The sequence below is a fragment of the Callospermophilus lateralis genome, chromosome 14 (assembly GCF_048772815.1).
Source record: "Callospermophilus lateralis isolate mCalLat2 chromosome 14, mCalLat2.hap1, whole genome shotgun sequence".
In the NCBI taxonomy this organism is placed as follows: domain Eukaryota; kingdom Metazoa; phylum Chordata; class Mammalia; order Rodentia; family Sciuridae; genus Callospermophilus; species Callospermophilus lateralis.
In genome coordinates this window covers 42924480-42945322 of record NC_135318.1, presented here as the reverse complement: position 1 = coordinate 42945322, position 20843 = coordinate 42924480, and the positions used below count along the sequence as shown (strand labels likewise).

At 41.0% G+C, this 20843-nt stretch overlaps 2 protein-coding genes across 2 annotated transcripts in view; both read left to right on the top strand.

Annotated features, from left to right (window-relative positions):
- Psme4 (proteasome activator subunit 4) overlaps positions 1-7482 on the top strand; it is a 97680-nt gene extending 90198 nt beyond the window's left edge. Inside the window, exons 44-47 of the mRNA XM_076833980.2 lie at positions 3041-3203; positions 4420-4553; positions 5226-5363; positions 6017-7482. Of these exons, the coding sequence (XP_076690095.1) occupies positions 3041-3203; positions 4420-4553; positions 5226-5360 (432 nt within the window). The 3' untranslated portion in view covers positions 5361-5363; positions 6017-7482. The remainder of the gene's footprint in view (positions 1-3040; positions 3204-4419; positions 4554-5225; positions 5364-6016) is intronic.
- Positions 7483-18780: 11298 nt separating this feature from the next.
- Gpr75 (G protein-coupled receptor 75) lies at positions 18781-20406 on the top strand. The gene has a single exon (XM_076833924.2). The coding sequence runs from the start codon at positions 18781-18783 to the stop codon at positions 20404-20406; it is 1626 nt and encodes a 541-aa protein (XP_076690039.2).
- The last annotated feature ends 437 nt before the right edge of the window (positions 20407-20843 follow it).

The window sequence follows — 20843 nt, the reverse complement described above, 5'->3', positions numbered from 1 at the left end:
TAAGAGATTAATGGAAACATGCATGAAAGCAATTTGAAGAGAGTACAAGCCTGCACTTTCACTCTCAAGTGTGTTGTCCAGTAAACTGAAGATAGAACTGCTATCCTTTTTTGGTTTTTCTTTGATAAAGAAATTCAAGTCAACTTTTATGGTGAGATTATATTAATGTTTGGTATAAAAAGATAGTTTTACTTCAAATAGCCTAATATAAGGAAAGCATGTTGTAATAATGGGGAATAAGACACTTTTGGGGCTCAAAAAAGTGGTAAAGTGCTTGCCTACTAACATGCCCAAGGCCCTGGATTCAACCCTTAATACCATCCAAAAAAGGGGGGAAAATATGTATATGCACACAAATACACGGAGTGTGTGTGTGTGTGTGTGTGTGTGTGTGTGTGTGTGTGTATTCATTTCTTGGGGAAAATGTAATTGAATTTTTGTGAAAATTTTACTTCTTTTATGCTTTATTTTATATATTTATTTTTGAGCACTCAGAATAGATTATTTCCATAAGTGCTGAGAGCCACTGGCACTAAGGCCAAATTTGGGGGCCAACAGAGGTGAGGCAAAGAACCTTACCCCCCACACACACTGTCACCAAGGCCAAATTTGGGGGCCAACAGAGGTGAGGCAAAGAACCTCCCCCCAACCCACTGGTGCAAAGGCCTATCCACAAGTATGGCTGTATGCTGAACCAGTAGTCAATGCTGGGTATGATCCAATTGCAGTGGTACCAACCTAAGACAAGAGGCTGACGCCTTGAGGTCAGCTATGTAGAATTGGACAACCTAAGACAGGCACGGTCCCTTAACTACATGCTTGGTGTTTAATTAAACAGAAGGCGGGGATGCTGAGAGCCATAGCTGAGTGGGAATGACACATGGCATTTTTGCCAGAAGGGAGTGGTGAGGAGTGATGAGAGGTGATGAGAGGTGACGCCAGCAAGCCATTGAGATGATGGGTCTTACTGAGTTGCTTAGAGCCTCACTTTTGCTGAGGATGGCTTTGAACTCTCTGTCCCTTGCCTTAGTCTCCAGAGCCACTGGAATTACAGGCGTGTGCCACCACGCCTGGCATAACGTCAGTTTTTAGAGTATGTATTAGTCAACTTTCTGTCATATTAACAAATACCCAAAACAATGTACTTATCAAGATAAAAAGTTTTGTTTTGACTTACTGTTTTAGAGGTTTCTTTCAGTCCATGATCTGTTGGCCCTGTTGCTTTAGGCCTCTTGCAGGGCAGTACATCATGGAAGAAATGTGGTTGAGCAAAACTACTAATCTCATCTCTACAAAGTGAAAAAAGAAGGAGCTTGAGTCCCACTATGTCCCCTGTGACATCTCCAGTGACTTAAAGACCTCCCACTAAGGTTCTACCACCTCCCAATAGGGCCAAGTGCTTTTTGGAATTTTTTGTTTTCTCTCTCTCTCTCTCTCTCTTTCTCCCCTTCCCTCCCTTCCTCCCTCCCTCCCTCCCTCCCCACAGAGCCACACCCCCATCCCTTTTTGTTTTGAGTCAGGGCCTTGCTAAATTGTTGAGGCTGCCTTTGAACTCAGGATCCTCCTGCCTCAGTCTCCCGAGTCTCTGGGATTACAGGCATGTGCTACTGCGCCCGACAGTGTCAACCTTTTTTTTTTTCCCCCTAAATTTTATTTGTTCTAATTAGTTACACATGACAGTAGAATTCATTTTGACACATTATAGGTAAATGGAGTGTAGCTTCTGGTTCTTCTGGTTGCACATGATATAAGTTACACAGATCATGTAATCATATATGTACATAGGGTAATAATGTCCTGTTCATTCTACAATCATTCCTGCCCCCATAGCCCCTCCCTTCCCTCCACTTTCCTCTATCTAGTCCAAAATACCTCTGTTCTCTGCTCCGTTGTGAATTAGCATCTGCACATCAGGGAAAATATTGAGTGCCAGGCTTTTAATACGTGGGCCTTTGGGGGACATTTAAGATCCAAACTCTAGCAGAACACTTGCATTAAAATTTACTGTTTTTTGCAAGTTTCTATTAGAACATCCTTATTATATACATTTTACTTTTTTTATATAGTAGGCTTATTAAACATATTTCTTAAATAAGCACAACCATGATATTTATTAAAGCCATTATATATGTTTAAAGCAACTGTGATCCTAAATAGCAGTGGTAATTAGCTAATCCTATTCATGATAGTATTGAGAAAAAAAAAACTGGGGGCGCATATGGGGGGATTAAACCCAGTGTTTTACCAGTGAACTGTACTTCAGTCCCTTTTAAAATTTTTTTGAGACAGTGTCTCACTAAATTGCTTATATTGGCCTAGAATTTTAGATCCTCCTGCCTGAGCTTCACAAATCAATGAGATTACAGGCATCTACCACTACACCCAAATATGACAAATATCTTTTTGAAGAAAAATCTTACTGAATTTAAAGGAAAATTTTAGAAGTGGAGGGGCATATCCTATATTTAAGGCTAAGTAAGGGGTCTAGAGATATGTAATTTGGTGGAGTGTTTGCCTAGCATGTAGAAGGCCCTGGGTTTGATTTCCCCAGCCTTGCCAAAAAAAAAAAAAAAAGAAGAAAGCTAAATAAATTATTTTTCCTCACCTTATAAAATTAATTGTATATACACGGTGAACTCTGGACAGAGCACCCCAGAAGTATACCCTACTACTAAGAAAGAGAATAATTCTGGTGGAGGTATTGAGATAATTTATTAGTATCTTGGAAGAAAAGAAAAAGAAGTTAGAATGTCTCGCTACAGTATATTCTAGATATAGTAAAAATGCATGCCTGCGTCCCATGCGTGTATGTGTGTGTGTGTGTGTGTGTGTGTGTGTGTGTGTGTGTGTCTATCTCTGTTGGGATTGAACCCAGAAATTGATTGTTAAACACTTTGATGAAATTTCCAAAGAGAATATGCAAAATTTGCATAACATTTCCAGGGAAGGTCCCCACCCCGGGTCCCATATTTCCCCTTTGTTCTCTATTGTTTCCTCAGGCTTAGAATCTCAGTTCTAATATAAATTATTATTCCTACAGGTTCGAGAAATGGCTGCTACCACCTTAAGTGGTCTGTTACAGTGTAATTTCCTTACCATGGACAGTCCTATGCAGATTCATTTTGAGCAACTTTGCAAAACAAAACTACCTAAGAAAAGAAAGCGAGACCCTGGTTCTGTAGGAGATACCATTCCTTCTGCAGGTAATGTTGCTGGTATACAACACCCATACCCTTTTGGAAGTTAACCAGACTTAAACTTGTATGTGCCCAGGTTTTTGCTAATACTGGGAATAGTTATCCCTGGCATGTAAAAGCTAAAATTGAGATAGCTATAAAGAAAACTGTATATGGCTACATAAAACTCTTTTAATAAATGAAGTCTACAACATAGATTGTATTTAAAACATACTGAAATGACTGTGACACTACAATCTTAAAGGATCACCATTGTATATGCAGACCATTAAAATGTCATTGTTAGCAGAGTTATACTTAACTGATCATTTATTGAAAGAATGAGAAGAGTCATTACGGAGTTTTCAATGTAATTAATATAAAGAAACCAAATGAGAATAACATATAACTACTATGTTTAAAGAGAAGTTTACATGTAAAGAAGCATCTGACCTTTCCACTGCTAACAAGAATAGAAAATACATGGGAAGATTAGTAAGTAGGAAATTAATTGAATTTGTGGAAAGTGCTTGGAATTGGCAGCTATTAAGTGCTGAGTATATTAATAATGTCATATAGTTAATAGCAGATTTCAGTAAAGTACCATTACTCTACTTTGTTTGCTTGAAGTCTATTATTTAATAATGAAGTACCAAACTCTTTTATATCAAATGGCATTGTTTGTTTATTTCAAAGTCTCTTTTTGTTATCTATACTTAACTGTCCATGTTTCGTGTACACACACACAATATTGCTTACAAAAACATGTGTACATGCAGCTTTGTTAAGTAACTGTGAGGTTTGAGTGGTGATGCACAGCCATAATCCCAGCAACTCAGGAGGCTGACAGGCAGGAGGATTCTAATTTAAGTCCAGCTTTTGCAGCTTTATGAGATTCTTTCTCAAAATAAAAAGGGCTGAGGAGGTAGTTTAGTGGTAGAGCTCCCTTAGGTTCAATGCCCAGTCCCCACCCCCCCCCCAAAAAAAAAGGGAAAAAAATTAACTTAGGGCTGGGTTGTAACATTTTGGTAGAGTGCTTGTCTAGCATGTGCAAGGCCCTTGGTTCCATCCCCAGTGTCCCCCCCCCCCAAAAAAAAGGTAATTTGAAGTGTGTATGTGCTTGAAGATTCATTTTAAATGCAGAAATTCACACTTTGAAAACATTTAGCATAATTTCATTTCATTGTAATGAATGCTATAAGGCCATACATATTTGCCATATATATTGTTGTTTTCTTTTCAGAGTTGGTGAAACGCCATGCTGGGGTGCTAGGACTTGGTGCATGTGTTCTTTCAAGCCCTTACAATGTTCCCACCTGGATGCCCCAGCTACTTATGAATCTCAGTGCACATTTGAATGATCCTCAGCCTATTGAGGTACGATTAGTTATTCCTTGTTTGTTTGCATGTATGATATCAATGTTTTATAAGAAACCATTTATATTTATAATTTTCTATATACCCTGAACTTGCTGCTTTGATACAACTACTGCCTCTGCCAGGACTAAGTCTGCTTTCCATTAATTATTAACTCTTGCAGAGACTTCAATCCCATGTTTATTTGAGATCTTTATATAGCAAGAAAATTACTGTAGCTTCTGCCCTTCAGTGGAAGTATTGTCAGTAGTGTCTGGATAGTTCAATTTTATCCTTCTATTTTTCTAACATATCTGGAAAGTATTTCACAGGAAGCTAATGTTAAATAGGAGATAGTGGTGGTATTATATAGTAGTGAACAGCTCTGTTCCTAGATTTAACATTTCAAAATACAAATGATTTAGTATTTCTCAACCTTTGTAAATAGATTTAAGTTGTACTGAAACTGGTCTAATAGTGTAAGTTCCAGTGGGTTGTCCTAAAGTGAAGTTAGTAATTCTACAGATGTGTAATGATTTTGGAAAACAAGATTGGCTTGGTTTTGTAGCATTATGTCACAATTTATGAGATCTGGAATCAGCTATGGATTATTACTTAGCTAAAGGTACAGTATATACAACCCTGGTTGTTCAGAGATGTTAAAATGTATGATGTGGGTTGCCTTCTCTACAGATGACTGTAAAAAAGACCTTATCCAATTTTCGAAGGACACACCATGACAACTGGCAAGAACACAAACAGCAATTCACTGATGACCAACTGCTTGTTCTCACGGATCTCCTTGTGTCACCATGCTATTATGCATAGGAGGTAAGTCAACAAAGTTCTGAATTTAAAGACAGTGAAATCCTCAGGCAAATGTCATTCTTTGGTGACTGAGAGGTGGATATTTTTATGTATGTGTTCTTAAATTTTTGCTGTCATTTTTATATTTGCTTAGATAAAGTTGGGGAGTATTTGTTTTTAAACATGGCTTTTGGGATTGGGGTTGTAGCTCATTGTCAGAGCACATAGCTTAGCATTTATAAGGCCCTGGGTTCAGTCCCCAGAACTAATATAAACATACAAACATGGCTTTTGCTATGGCCACTGGAAATAAGTTCCCAAAGGATTTTCCCTTCATGGCTTATTGTTTTAAATGTTAAGCAGAAAATTGATGTGACCTCTTTTGGATCTTTGTAAGTGAGTATTCTTAGTAGCATGGGAAGAGTAAGGTAAAAGATCCATACAAGATCTTTTGCCTCTTGTATGGAGGTATGGATGTTCTAGGTTGCCCTGAGCACTATGGATTCTACAGAGTTGTGAGAATATTTATCTGGCTTCTGAAGTATTTATTACCTATTCTTTAGAAAGGAATGGTCCAGAAGCCTTTTATTGGGATAGGAAAAATAAAATACAATTTATTGGGTTTTTAGGGTTGAGTGTCTTGTTACCTAATTGAAATTTTTTCCTTCCTGATACAGATGACTAGTCCTCACTTCAGGCTCTTTTCATCAAAAACTCCAGATCCTCAGGTACCATCTGTGGTGGCTCTCTGCAGGTTTAAAACTCTGCCTTTGTTGAGCTCTCATAATTTTGATGATTTCCATGTTTGGTCTCATTAGTCTGTGTCCACAGGTTCTCAGCTGCCATTTGGTTTCTTGATTTGTCCATAGTGTTTCCAGAATATACTTTTTGTTTGAGGCATCTGACAAAGTCACAAAGTCTCAGACTAGAAATTATTACCCAGTATGAACATGGCATCTAAGACCAAACAGTCTAGGAACTCATTAAGAAAAAAAAAAAAATTTTTTTTTTTTTGAATGGAGAAAACCCATCATTAATACAAGTCCTGTCATTTCACTCATCTCAAATTATTTTGAATTTTCCCAAATGGCTGTTGGATGGTAGTAGGGCAGTGGGCCATAAATCTGAAGCCTTGAGAGCATTGGAGAGCCAGAAGAGGAAAGGAAAAGAGGAGGGCAACTCTTGAACCTTACCGATGACTGATGAATTGCTGGACCAAGTCATAGAAGCAAAGTCTGTTTCCCAGACTGGAGTTTTTGGTGCTGAATAGAGCCAGTTGCTGAAAGAAAAAAAACGGGGGTTTGTTGAATAAATTTTTGATTGATTGTTGTGTGTGTATACAATGTGTGATTTTGAAAATAAACAGCAACAACAGTAAACATCCTGACTGGTTGGTTTTTACCTGTATTCTTTACAAATATTGTTTGACCCACTTTGAAAACTGTTATATGTTTCACCTAATGGAAGACTGCTGTGTTTGTGGAAATTCTGTGATTTTTTTTTCTTTTATTTTCTGCAGAATCGTTGAGACTAATAAGGCTTGGTATTTAATTGACTTGTTTAATATATGTTACATAGATGTAAAAGATTGTATAAACTATAGCGATAGCATTGGCAAGACTTTGTACAGATGCAGCCTTTCACACGACACCATTGTGTAGTTAATTTGTAAAGATTCACATGTAGCTCTTTATTATAGTGATTTGGGGCTTTTGTACCCATTGAATGCCTTTTTTTTTTTTTTAAGTTATTTTCTTCATGTTACAAAAACTGAAATGTCGGATTTTTTTTTTTAGTTCATTTATCATTAGAATGTCTGAATTTTTATGTAACTTGTGTGTGCATCCCAAATTGCTAACACATGTTTGCCTATAACAGATTTATAGAGTGCAAGGTATCTTCTAGATTGAAATAATTCACAAGTTGGTGAATGTCATAACACACCCTGTACAGTCTTCCTTAAAGGAACACCACAACATTTTTTAGTATCTATCTGCTGAATGACTCAATCTAAGCACAGCAGTGGTCCTGGTACAGTATTTAAGTGTCAGCATACACAGGTGTAATCCCTGTATAGAGTAGTGCCAAACTGATTATTTCAATTGTGTAACTAGTTAAAACCCAATAAATGTATTGTTTTTAACACCTGGCTTTTGTCTTCATTAACAGGAGAAGACAGTTCTGTAGGCAGTGGCTCTTGTGGATTCCTATTGCCATCCCAGATTTGGATCTAGAATTCATTCCCTCTGACCAAAATGAATTCAGATTATACCCTGTATAGTCCAGTAGCTTCTAGCCTTATGTGTCTTTACATTTAATCAAATGAGAAATTCATTTTCTCAGTTTCAACTAGGGACATTTTAAGCACTTTTTAGCCACATGACTAGTGGTTATTATCACATTGAGTAGCACAGATGAACTTTTCCATCATCACTAAAATTTCTGTTGAATAGCACTAACCTAGAAGATTTTTCCTCAAATCAATATGCCTGCCTAAGAATCATGAGGGAATTTTATTAAAATTCTTATTCCCATTTCATGGTATCAATGTCTTCCATTATATTTTGACCAGTTTAGCTTTTTTAACTTAAAACTATATGAAATTATACTTCAGCAGTGGTTCCTAAGTGGAAACTAATTTTAAAAAAAGATACTGGGTGCCCTAGTATGTTTCTCTTCTAAAATCCCTCCGGAGGGGGCTCAGGCATCATCTTTTTAAAGCTCTGATTCAGTTGTGCTGCCGGGATTGAGACCATTGATAAAATCCTTTAAGTCTCACTGTAGACTTAAAACAGGGTACCTTAGCCTGAGTAATATGCTCCCCAGGTGACTCTGATGTCAGGTTTGGATGCTGCTTATTATCTTGATATTTTCCCCTGTATTATAATGCAAATTTTCTATCAGTGGCCTCAGAAATGAAAGGGGGAAAGGAAGAATTGGATGGCTGATGTTGTCTAAAGTAGTTCTTAAAATGGGATTGGAAGCAGGCATGGAATAGAGTGTAGGTTTCTATAAGCTTCATGAGAAGGAAAGGAGAAAACCTCTTAGAGGTTGTAAAATTTTAATCTTAGTTTTTTTTTTTTTTTTAAAGAGAATTTTTTTAATATTTATTTTTTTTAGTTCTCGGCAGACACAACATCTTTGTATGTGGTGCTGAGGCTCGAACCCGGGTCGCACATATGCCAGGCGAGCGCGCTACCGCTTGAGCCACATCCCCAGCCCCTTAATCTTAGGTTTTGAATAGACCCTATGCAAAACAAATTGTGTTTCAGAATTTAGGAGGGAATTTTACTCATCTGACTTTTTGGTACTGGGGATTGAGCTCAGAAGCACTCAACAACTAAGCCACATCCCCAGCCCTATTTTATATTTGATTTAGAGACAAGGTTTCATTGAGTTGCTTAATGTCTCACTGTTGGGAAGGCTGGTTTTGAACTCACAATCCTGCCTAAGCCTCCCTAACCACTGGGATTACAGGTGGGTGCCACTGCTACTCGCTACTCACCAGTTATTTATTTATTTTGCTGGTGGTGCTGGGGATTGAACCCAGGGCCTTGTGCATGCACGGCAAGCACTCATATGAGCTGTATCTCCAGCCTACCACCTATTCTTTTTGTTATTGTTGTTTAAATATTTTTAGTTGTAGATGGACATAGTAACTTTATTTGTTTATTTTTATGTGGTACTGAGGATTGAACCTAGGGCCTCACACATGTGCAAGGCAAGCATCTACCACTGAGCTACAACCCAGTCCCTCACCTGTTCTTTTAATGCAAATGACTAATAATTTAGGTGCCACTGTGTACAGTACATGAGAAAAATGTTTTTGAATATACGACATACTCAGCATTGCCAAGCTCTTTAATGTTGTTGGTTTTGTTGTACTGGGGAATGAACCCAAAGATTTTTAATCACTGACCTACATCCCCAGTCCTTTTTATTTTGATACAGGGTCTGTCACTTAAGTTGCTGAGCTGAGGCTGGCCTCAAACCTGTGGTCCTCCTGCCTCAGTCTCCTAAATCGCCTGGGTTACAGGCGTGCTCTACCACATCTGGCAATTTGGGTGATTAGTGTGGTCAGAGACCAATGAGAATTTTGTTTTATTGGAAATATTTTTTCTTCTTCTACATAGCCATATTTATAAGTGCTTTTATGGACTTTTGTCTTAATATATCATGATTGCTTCTGAGTATTCCCCTATTGAACATCAAGGTTGTTTTCTGTTCCAATTGCATTGTAATGCTCATTTCCATACCTCTATGCCTTAAACCTTTTGTTGGAGCAATTCCAAGGAGTCAGATTTTTAGGTCAAAATCTAAACATTTAATAGCTTTTATGTGTTTTCTTCAAGTGGACATGTATCAATTCGCATTGTAATTACAGTTTGTATTTGAAAGCTGGTGTCACTGCAGATTGGTAGCCCATTTGTGTTCTAACATTATTATTTGCAGGTTTCCCATTTTTTGACTACTAAGACAGTGTTCTCTCCAGGCGTAGCACACTTCACTTACAGATTTTGTATGTATTCTTAGGTTAGGTGTAGCCTTGCTGAATGGTCCTTACCAGTTCTGGAACTTTGGTAGGTTTTAATTTCCTCTTTTACATCTTTAGAATGTTTCATAAAATGTGAAATACCCCCCCACACACACCCCATTGAGATCCTTTCTCACATAGGTGTAACCCATGGCAGCAATCCAACCTGAACCAATTGTAACCTCCGCCTCTCATATGGCCAAATGTCTAGAAATGAGCTAGCAAGATTTAACTCATTAAGAGGCATGTAACTTTGATCAGAATATCTATTCTAAATGCCAGCTAATGGGTCTTTTTTTTAAAAAAAAATATTTTTTAGTTGTAGTTGTCAATACTTTTATTATTTATTTATTTATTTATTTGGTGCTGAGGATAGAACCTAGGGCCTTGAATGCGCTAGGCGAGTGCTCTACCTCTGAGCCACAACCCCAGCCAGCTAATGGGTCTTTTTTGATTTTTTCCTAGAGCCCAAAGTCACCAATACCAACAACATGTTAGGCTGTTACATTGTATCAAGCACAGTGGCACATGCTTATAATCCCAGCAGCTGGGAGGTTGAGGCAGGAGGATCACAAGTTCAAAGCCAGTCTCAGCAACTAGGCCAGGCCATAAGTAATTTAGCCAGACTTTGTCTCAAAATATAAAAAGGACTGGGGCTGGAGCTCAGTGGTTCACTCCTTTGTACCAAAAGAACGATTACATTGCAAGTGTTTTGGAGAATGAAGCTTTATTTATTTTTTATTTTGGGGGTACTAGGGATTGAAATCCAGGGCACTTTACCACTGAGCTACAAACCCAGTGCTTGTTATTTTGAAACTGGGTCATGCTAAATTGCTGAGGCTGGCTTTGAATTTGGGATCCTCCTCCTGAGCAGCTGGGATTACAGGTGTGTGCCACCATGCCTGGCTGAAGTGTGGTCTATGTACAAATCATTTAGAACATTTTCTTAAAGTTATTTATAAACAATTCTGATTGCATAGTCAACCACTGGACAAAATAACCTAGGGAATTGGGAAAGAAATTTGCATAGGGCTGGGGATGTGGCTCAAGCGGTAGCGCCCTTGCCTGGCATGCGTGCGGCCCCGGTTCGATCCTCAGCACCACATACAAACAAAGATGTTGTGTCCCCCGAGAACTAAGAAATAAATAATAAAATTCTCTCTCTCTCTCTCTCTCTCTCTCTCTCTCCCTCAAAAAAAAAAAAAGAAATTTGCATAAATCAAATTCTTTGGTATTTGTTGGTTATGATCCTTAGAAAGAAAAACTCTTAGCCAAAATGGAGATTGCCCTAGCAACATTCCAACTAAGTATTTCGCCTGAATGTAATAAACGTTCCTGTTTTCTGGTACCAAGTGAAGGAAAGGGCAAATGGTATCCCTGAGGAGGTTAGAGAAATAGTAAACTCATTATGAATTATTTTGCAAGTTGTGTAGACTTAGGAGAATGGGAAGATGGCAGTTTTTTGTTCTTACCAAAGTAAGCCTAGCTGGATACATTGCATTGTTGCTTTTAAAGATTTTTTTTTTTACATTTTTTGATAGTATTAAACAACAAATATCCCATGATTTCTTATTTATTTCCATGGTCCCCCCCCCCAGTTCTTCTTCTTCCCCTTGTTAAGTTTCTTCAGTAAATTCATTGATATCTTGAGAGACTTAGGCAAGTTAGAGTTGGTTTGATTTAAATTCTGTTATAATGACTATAAATTCTATGCCGCCAGCCAGGCACAGTGGCACACCTGTAATCCAGGCTGAGGCAAGAGGATCGCAGGTTCGAGGCCAGTCTCAGCAATTTAGCGAGATCCTGTCTCAAAAGATTAAACGGTCAGGGAATGCGTCTTAGTTGTCAAGTGGCCCTGAGTTCCATCCCCTGTACCAAATAAATAAATTCTACGCCGCAAAGTTTCAAATTAGACGCCTCCGCCGATCTTGTCTAGGAAGAAAAAATACTGCAGCATATGGAGAAGCTAGACAGGCTGGCTTCAACACACAGGGACTTGGGGAGGTGGGCGGCGGGCACGGTAGGAATCCCTGGAACCCTGCTGCACTCCAGTCGGTCCTCTAAGGCGAGCCCCTTGCTCTCCCCCTCCTTTCTTCCCACTTCGCTTGCCCCTTTCCTGCGCTCTACTTCAGCCTCTGCCTATGGCGGAATCCAGGCTCCCCCCACGGCAAAACGGCGAGCAGAAAAGGGATTCTGGCTCAAGCGCCCGGCGAGCCGCAGAGTTGGGCGGCGGGAGCGGGCGACCTCGGGGCACCAGGAGACCCGCGCGGGGGACAGGCGGGGCTCGGCCTGAGTGTCGGACCGAGGGGGTGGCGCCCTCCGCGTCTCCGTGACTGCGCCTCCGCGCCCCCGCGCCCCCGTCTCGGCGAGGCTCCCAGGATGCGCGGAGGCGGCGGCGATGGCGATGATTCCTCCAGCCCTGCATCATCCAGGGTGCCGGGCGGAGCTGGGGTCCCGGCTGCGAGATGGAGGAGGAGGGGAGGCGCTGCGGCCACCCGGCAGGTGAGAGGTCGCGGGCTCTTTGGAGGAGGACGAGCCACCGGGACTGGGGAGGCCAGGCCTCCAGGAGGCCGGCGGGTGAAGGAGGAGCGCGGCGGTGCTGGGCCAGGCCGAGCCGCCCGGCGCACCTGTGCTGGTGCGGCCTTGGGAAAAGCCTTCTCTCCCGTCCTTCCCAGCTCCCAGGCCCTGCTGGACCGGTAGAAACCCCAAGCTACTGCAGGTGCCTGGACTTAGCTCTCCTCATTGCACCAACCTTCAGCTGATTCTTCTACAAGCGTCTTTGAATAGGCTTAGGCCCTCTTTACCATCATCTCTCCCACAATTCAAGATTCCTCACCCATCGCCTGTCCCTGGTCGGCGCCAACCTCCCCTCTCCCCGGTCTCCCACTCCACTTGTTCTCAGGCTGGGATCCTGCCTCAGCCTTCCCATTTCTCCCAGCAAGTGACCCAGATCTGACCTTACCTACCCCATCAGGTGCTCAGGGCTTCAAAAGGTACTTCATCTGGGTAAAAGAGGCAGAGATTTGAAATGATCCAAATCTAGCCTGAATCTTAGTGACCTTGGGCAAGTTATCTGACCTCCCTGAGGTTTTCCTGATCAATACAAATACAATGAGCATATTAAATTCACTATGTCTCTGTGAGGGTTAGGCTCTGAAAATACCTGCCTTGAGGGAACTTAAGACATTATGAGAGAAAAAAAAAACTTAGTTGGAAGAATCCAGATCATGATTTGTAAAGGCACATATAAAACATCTTAATGTTTACTAAAAAATTAAAACAGCACACTAGCAAGGGCTCTTCATACATTTTAATGAGAAATAATCACCTTGGTGTGATACATTTCAATTTTCTGTCTTACTAGTAGTTTATTATGGACTCTCCTCAGTAGTTAAAAAAAAAAATGCATGTAAATTCATTCTTATTGTGGCTAGTGTGCACACTTAAAACTGTGTCTCAGCTTAAAAATTTTTGGATTCTATGGCTTTAATCACATCTTCCAGGACCTGTTTATAGTCCCAAGGAGAAAAGAGTAGCTTGGATGCTGGCATTGAAAATAACCTTGGTAACATTTAGGATATTAAACAGATATTGATTTGCTCCCCTCCCCAGTTTTGTATTTCTGCCATCATAATTTTGTTCTCATTTTGTGATTTTGGTCTCCTCTTAAAAGTTCTAGGATTTAGTACTAAGACTTTCCCTCCATTTCCTTTATTGCTTCTACAATTCCTCTACCAAAACCTTTTCTTCTGTCTTCTTTTTCACTGGTTTCTCCTCCAAGCCCTTGATTCCTTCTTTTGTTCTAGTTATCCCAGTAAGAGTCATCTGTAATTACTTTATACTAGAACTGTAATCGTTAGAAGTTATACAGAAGTTTCTATATATCTAATATAACTATATATAAATATGTATATGCAAGTATACATATAAAGATATATGTGTATATTTATAGATGTATTAGAATTTTGTGTTCCAGGAATTTTTCAATTAAGAAGGGATTACAATACCTACTTCATAGGATTATTGTGAGGATGAAATAAAGTTTGGTAACTTTTATAAAACTTCTACCATGGAGCCTAGTGTATAATAACCACCCGATATACTATAGCTACTACTCTTATGACATGGGGATTCCTCCCTTGATCTCTTTATTCTTTTGTTTAGTATGGTGGTAAAGAATGTGGGGCTTGTGGCACAAGTGTGTAATCCCAGCACTCAGGAGGCTGAAGCAGGAGAATCCCAAGTTCAAGGTCAGTCTCTGCAATTTAGTGAGACCCTGTCTTGAAATGAAAAAAAGGACTGAGGATGTAACTCAGTAATTAAGCACTTCTAGCTAGGTTCAATTTTGATACCAAAAAAAAAAGGGCTGGAGATATAGTTCAGTTGGTAGAGTACTTGCCTCACATGTACAAGGCCCTGGTTCAATCCCCAGCACCAGAAAAAAACAAAAAACAGACTTTGAAAAGCAATTGCTTAAGCCAGCTTCAGCAAAAATGAGGCACTAAGCAACTCAGTGAGACCCTGTCTCTAAATAAAATACAAAATAGGGCTGGAGATATGACTCAGTGGTCAAGTGCCCCTGAGTTCGGTCCCTAGTACCCAAAAAATAAAGAAAAGCAATTGCTGGGCTGGGGATATAGCTCAGTTGGTAGAGTGCTTGCCTAGCATACACAAGGCCCTGGGTTAAAAGCAATTGCTTAGGTTCAAATCCAAACTCTGTTACATTGTTAAATGATATGTCAGTTTTCTCATCTGCAAAATGCTGATGTTATACAATTTCAGGATTGTGAGAATTTAAAATTCGTAGTGGAAAGCACTGAGAACAGTGCCTGGCACATCATAAGCACTCTGTAAAATAAAAATGCTAATAACAATACTGATGAGTACATTGCCATTATTATTTCCTGACATAGAATTTTTTATTTTTTAAAATTAATTGAAAAATTTAAAATTTATTGACAAAACATAGCTGCACAAAGTGAAAGTTGCTCTTCAATGCCTACAAATAATCTTTTTTTCCTCTTTTATCCTTGAGTAATGTTGGTGCCTCATCATCTCATTTTCCCGACCCCTTTCCTATTATCTCCTCATCTGGGGTCCTCATAACTTCCATCATTCCACATCTTCATTATTACCCATTTATTTCTCTGAGCACTCCAATTCCAGATGCTCTAAGTTTCCCAGGCCAAATTCTTGCTTCTGTTTTCATTCCTCTTGATTTGTCTACTTCCAAAGAGGAAACCTTTGGTTGGAGGCAGAGGGGTGGCAATAAGACACTAGTATTCTGTTCTTCCTGCCTCTTTAAATGGGCTTCTTCCACTTGCTTTTTCATAAATTAACACCAATCTTCCAATTCAGTTTTTTAAAAGGTTTGAAAAACTTATAAAATGTTTTATTAGTGTACATCAATTATATAGAATAATGGGTTTCTTTTTTACTTTCTTTCATTTTTTTTGGTATCAGGACTTGAACTCAGAGGTACTCGACCACTGAGCCACTTCCCCAACGCTATTTTGTATTTTATTTAGACACAGAGTCTCACTGAGTTGCTTAGAGCTTCACTGTTGCAGAGGCTGGCTTTGAACTTAACAGTTCTCCTGCCTTAGCCTCCTGAGCCTCTGGGGTTACAACAGGGCACCACCGCACCCAGTGAATAATGAGTTTCTTGGTTTTATTTCTTTTTTTGTGTTTTGTGTTTTGTTGTTGTTGTTGTTGTTGTTGTTGTTTTGTACTGGAGATTGAACCCAGGGATGTTTTATCATCGAATGACATTCCCAGTCCTTTTCTGTGAATTTTGAGATATGGTGTCACTAAGTTGCTGAGGCTGGCCCTGAATTTGTAATCCTTCTGCCTCTGGAGTCACTGGGATTATTGGCTAGAATAATGGGTTTCATTGTGTCATACTTGTATATGCATATCAATTAACAATTTTGAGAGGGTACTGGCAGTTTAACCCTGGGACACTTAACTGAGCTATATCCCCAGCCCTTTTTATTTATTTTTTATTTTGAGACAGCATCCTAAGTTGCTTAGAGCCTCACTAAATTGCTGAGTCTGGCTCTGAACTGTGATTACAAGCATGCACCATCACTCCTGGCAATAATTTTTTTACAAGCAGCAAAATGTCTTTTTTTTTTTTTTTGCTACAAAAATATTAGAAGGGCTCAGAAACAGGAATGCAGTCTTTAATTGGAAACAATAAGAGCTATCCATTATTATTTAATTCTAATTATCAAGAAATAGGGCTGGGGTTGTGGCTCAACAGTAGAGCCACTCGCCTGGAATGTGCAAGGCCCTGGGTTCGATCCTCAGCACCACATAAAAATAAATACAATAAAGGTATTGTGTCCAACTACAACTAAAAAATCAATATTAAAATAAATAAATAAATAAAATAAATATGATATTGTGTCCAACAAAAAAATAAATTTTTTTAAAAAAAGAAACAAAGGTTCAGGATTTACATTTTTTGTCCCATAGAATTTTTTTTTTCGTACTAGAAGTTGAACCCATAGATGTTTAACCATTGAGTCACATCCTCACACCTTTTTATTATTTTTTTTTTATTTTGAGACAGAGTCTCACTAAGTTGCTAAGGATAGCTTTGAACTTGTGATTCTCCTGTCTTAGCCTCCTAAATCCCTGGGATTACAGGTGGGCACCTACACACCCGGCTCCTATAGAACTTTTAAAAAGGAAAGCTGCAGAAAAGTTGGTTTCACTTTCCAGTGGAGAAATTCACTATTCTGTCAAGATCTGCACGCACTACAAGGCATGTAGTGGGAATGTAGAAGAAGCTATCTTCTCTCTTGAAAGACACCAGTCAGTTATATGGACCTTCTAGAGCTAATGTTTGTCTGGTACTGTTACATGATGAGAGGCTTCTGTTTTGGGTAGTCCACAGCTGCTGCTTGGGGCCCCTGTTACCCCTCACGGACTTGGCCCATTCTTCTGCTCCACCTTGATTCAGCGACTAAAGGGTTGACAACTAGAGGCCTCTGGGGTGTAGCTTGAGCTGGTGGTTAAATATTCTGAACATCATCTGTGGGCCTCCCCATTGCCATTGGTGGTTCCAACAATGTTGGACCGAAGCAAATGCTTGTTGGTTGGCAAGAATAACGCACTGAACAACTTGGTCTGTTCTGCTGGGAGCATCTTTGGGAGCAGGATGGACACCAGGTCACCACAGGTCTTTGGGACAATGCAGACGATTATGTGAGTGTACATTAGATTTCATTGTATAGTAGAAATAAAAAGGGGGCAAAGAGAGCAAGAGGCTGTGTCTTATCTTCACATGTAGCATAAGGCAGGTCCGTGGTGTGCATATAATTAGTGTGCTGTGGTGTGCATATAATTAGTGTGCATTGAGTGAGTGTGCGCTCCTGCTTTGTCAGGAGGATATTCCTGTTGAAATAATGGCAACTCACATTTATCACATTACTTAGAGTTTACAAAGTAGTGTGTGTTCTCTACACCCTCCCTTACCCCCCCATCCCTCCCACCCCCCATCCCCCCCACCCTCCACCCCCCACCCCCCCATCCCACCCCATCCCCTCCATCCCCCCCATTCCCCCCCCTCTTTGAGACACTAGGGATCAAACCCAGGGCCTTTTGCATACTTGGCAAGCTCAGAACCACATCCCATCCCCCTAAGTGGTTCTTTGAACCACTTTTATTCCACTTCTTAAAAAAAACTTTATTCCACTTATACTTTTTATTCCACTATATATTTTTATTTTTATGCCACTGTTATTCCAGATACTCTTTGTTACTTTGATTTTTCCCCCTCAGAAATGGAGGGAATTGCCCCCAAAATCTCAATATGGGAAAAGAAAGAAATATTGGAAAATAAAGGATTGTTCCTAGGAAAAGAAAGAGGATTTGTTAGTGATATACGGGAACCTAAATGTAAGGCCACATCATGCACCAACCCTGATCATATTTAAAGCATATGCTGTTTTTTGCCCCAGTCCCTCTGCTGCAAAGACCTCCTTCCCTTCTCCCCAGCCTGGGTCCCACTGCCTGCCCCTCACCTTTCACCCAGTTAGCTTCTACTTGCTACTCCCTTTCTCCTTTCCCAGCTCCTTCCTGGGTTGGATTAGTTGCCTCTTTTCTCCTTCCATAGCACACTGCAACCACAGTAGGCTGCAGTTACATTGTTAGATTGATTTTCTACAGCTATGCCATGATTTCTGAAGGAGAGGTTATGTTCATGTGTATTTTCAGTGCCTGGCATGGAAATGTTTCCAAAAGTATCATCTGCACAGCCCTCTGTCAGAATATCAAGGGGTGAAGCCCGGAATCTGCCCTGTAATGAAAAACTTTTTTTCTTTTTCTTTCTTTCTTTTTTCTTTTTTTTTTTTTTTTTTTTTTTTTTTTTGGTATTGTGGGTTGAAGCCAAAAACATTTTACCACTCTTTACCACTGAGCTACATCCCCAGCCTTTTTATTTTTTATTTAAGTTGCTGAGGCTCGCCTCAAACTTGTAATCCTCTTGCCTCAGCTTCCTGGGTTGTTGGGATTACAGCTTGTGCCACCACTCACTAAACTTTTTAACATGCTCCCCAGGTGATACTAAGTTAACCCTGTTTGGAAACCACTGTGTTGTAAGACTAAATTACTTGGATGGATATATTGGGAGGGTTCATCTCTTTATCTGTGTTGGACTTTGTGAAGAGAAGCTGCTTTCCATGTATGAGGCCGGGGCTGAGAAATTGTAATGCTTTCGTAGACAATAATGAGATCATGTAGTAACCCCTTTCTGTGTCTGGGTGTGCATTTTTGTGTACAGGCTTATCTGTCTTGGGCCTCTTTTGTCACACGTCGCTCATCTGTGAGTTGAGGCTCTGACTGTCTTCCCACTGAGCTTTTTTGGAGAACAGAAGGAAGAGACATTTCTCTCTGAAGATGAACTCAACAGACCCCCTTCAGGATGCCCCCAATGCCACCTTGCTGCACGTGCCTCACCCGCAGGGAGGCAATGACACCTCTCTCCGGGAGGATCTTCAGGACCTCATCCACATGGCCACCTTGGTGACCTGCACTTTTCTGCTTGCCATCATCTTCTGCCTAGGCTCTTACGGCAACTTCATTGTCTTCTTGTCCTTCTTTGACCCAGCCTTCAGAAAATTCAGAACCAATTTTGATTTCATGATCCTGAACCTGTCCTTCTGTGACCTCTTCATCTGCGGGGTGACGGCGCCCATGTTCACCTTTGTGTTGTTCTTCAGCTCAGCCAGTGGCATCCCGGATGCTTTCTGCTTCGCCTTCCATCTCACCAGTTCCGGCTTCATCATCATGTCCCTCAAGACGGTGGCAGTGATTGCCCTGCACCGCCTCCGCATGGTGCTGGGGAAGCAGCCTGATCGCACAGCCTCCTTTCCTTGCACCTTGCTCCTCACACTGCTTCTCTGGGCCACCAGTTTCACCCTCGCCACCTTGGCGACCCTGAAGACCAATAAATCCCACCTCTGCCTTCCCATGTCCAGTCTGGTGGCTGGAGAAGGGAGAGCCATTCTGTCTCTCTATGTGGTCGACTTCACCTTCTGCATCGCCGTGGTGTCTGTCTCCTACATCATGATCGCACAGACCCTGAGGAAGAATGCGCAGGTCAGAAAGTGCCTCCCGGTCATCACTGTCGATGCTTCCAGACCACAGCCTTTCATGGGGGCTCCCGCCAAGGGAGGCGGAGATCCCCTCCAGTGCACCGTGCCGGCCCTCTACAGGAACCAGAGTTACAACAAACTGCAGCACGTTCCCACGCACGGGTACACCAAGAGTCCCAGCCAGCTGCCAGCCCCTGCAGCCAGCCGACTCCAGCTGGTATCAGCCATCAACCTCTCCACTGCCAAGGATTCCAAAGCCGTGGTCACCTGCGTGGTCATTGTGCTGTCGGTCCTGGTGTGCTGTCTTCCGCTGGGGATTTCCTTGGTGCAGGTGGTCCTGTCCAACAGTGGCAGCTTCATCCTTTACCAGTTTGAACTGTTTGGATTCACCCTGATATTTTTCAAGTCAGGATTAAACCCTTTCATATATTCTCGGAACAGTGCTGGCCTGAGAAGGAAAGTGCTCTGGTGCCTCCAGTACATTGGCCTGGGGGTTTTCTGCTGCAAACAGAAGACCCGACTTCGAGCCATGGGAAAAGGGAACCTCGAAGTCAACAGAAACAAATCCTCCCATCATGAAACAAACTCGGCCTACATGTTGTCTCCAAAGCCGCAGAAGAAATTTGTGGATCAGGCTTGTGGCCCGAGCCATTCAAAGGAAAGTGTGGTAAGTCCCAAGATCTCTGCTGGACATCAGCACTGTGGTCAGAGCAGCTCCACCCCCATCAACACTCGGATCGAACCCTACTACAGCATCTATAACAGCAGCCCTTCCCAGGAGGAGAGCAGCCCACGCCACTTGCAGCCAATCAACTCTTTTGGATTTGCAAGCTCCTATATTGCCATGCATTATCACACCACCAACGACCTAATAATGCAGGAGTACGACAGCACTTCAGCCAAGCAGATTCCAGTCCCCTCGGTTTAAAGTCAGGGAGGCCAGAGAATCTTGTGCAAATGTTTTATTTTTATTTTTTGCCTTCTCACCCTGTTTGATTTTTTGAGAGCCGCGCAGATCAAAACTTCAAGATTCAGCCGAAAAGTTGGCAGTTGGGACTTTTCTTTTGTCTGAAATATTAATGTCTTGATTTGATTTGTAATTTCTTGACATTTTAAGATATGGTGTAAAAGTTTATTTAGCTTTTTAACCCGGACCTGTTACCCAGTCTTTTGTGCTGAACCTTTAAATAGAGGCCAGGAATGCTGATGGTTATATTCAAGTAGGAAATCCACGGACTGGTTGTAATTCTCTGAGTCAGTATTATGGGTCTATAAAGATATTGCTGGATTTTTTTTTTTTTTTTTTTTTTTTTTTTTTGGTGCTGGGGATTGAACCCAGGCCCTTGCACATGCTAAGCATGAACT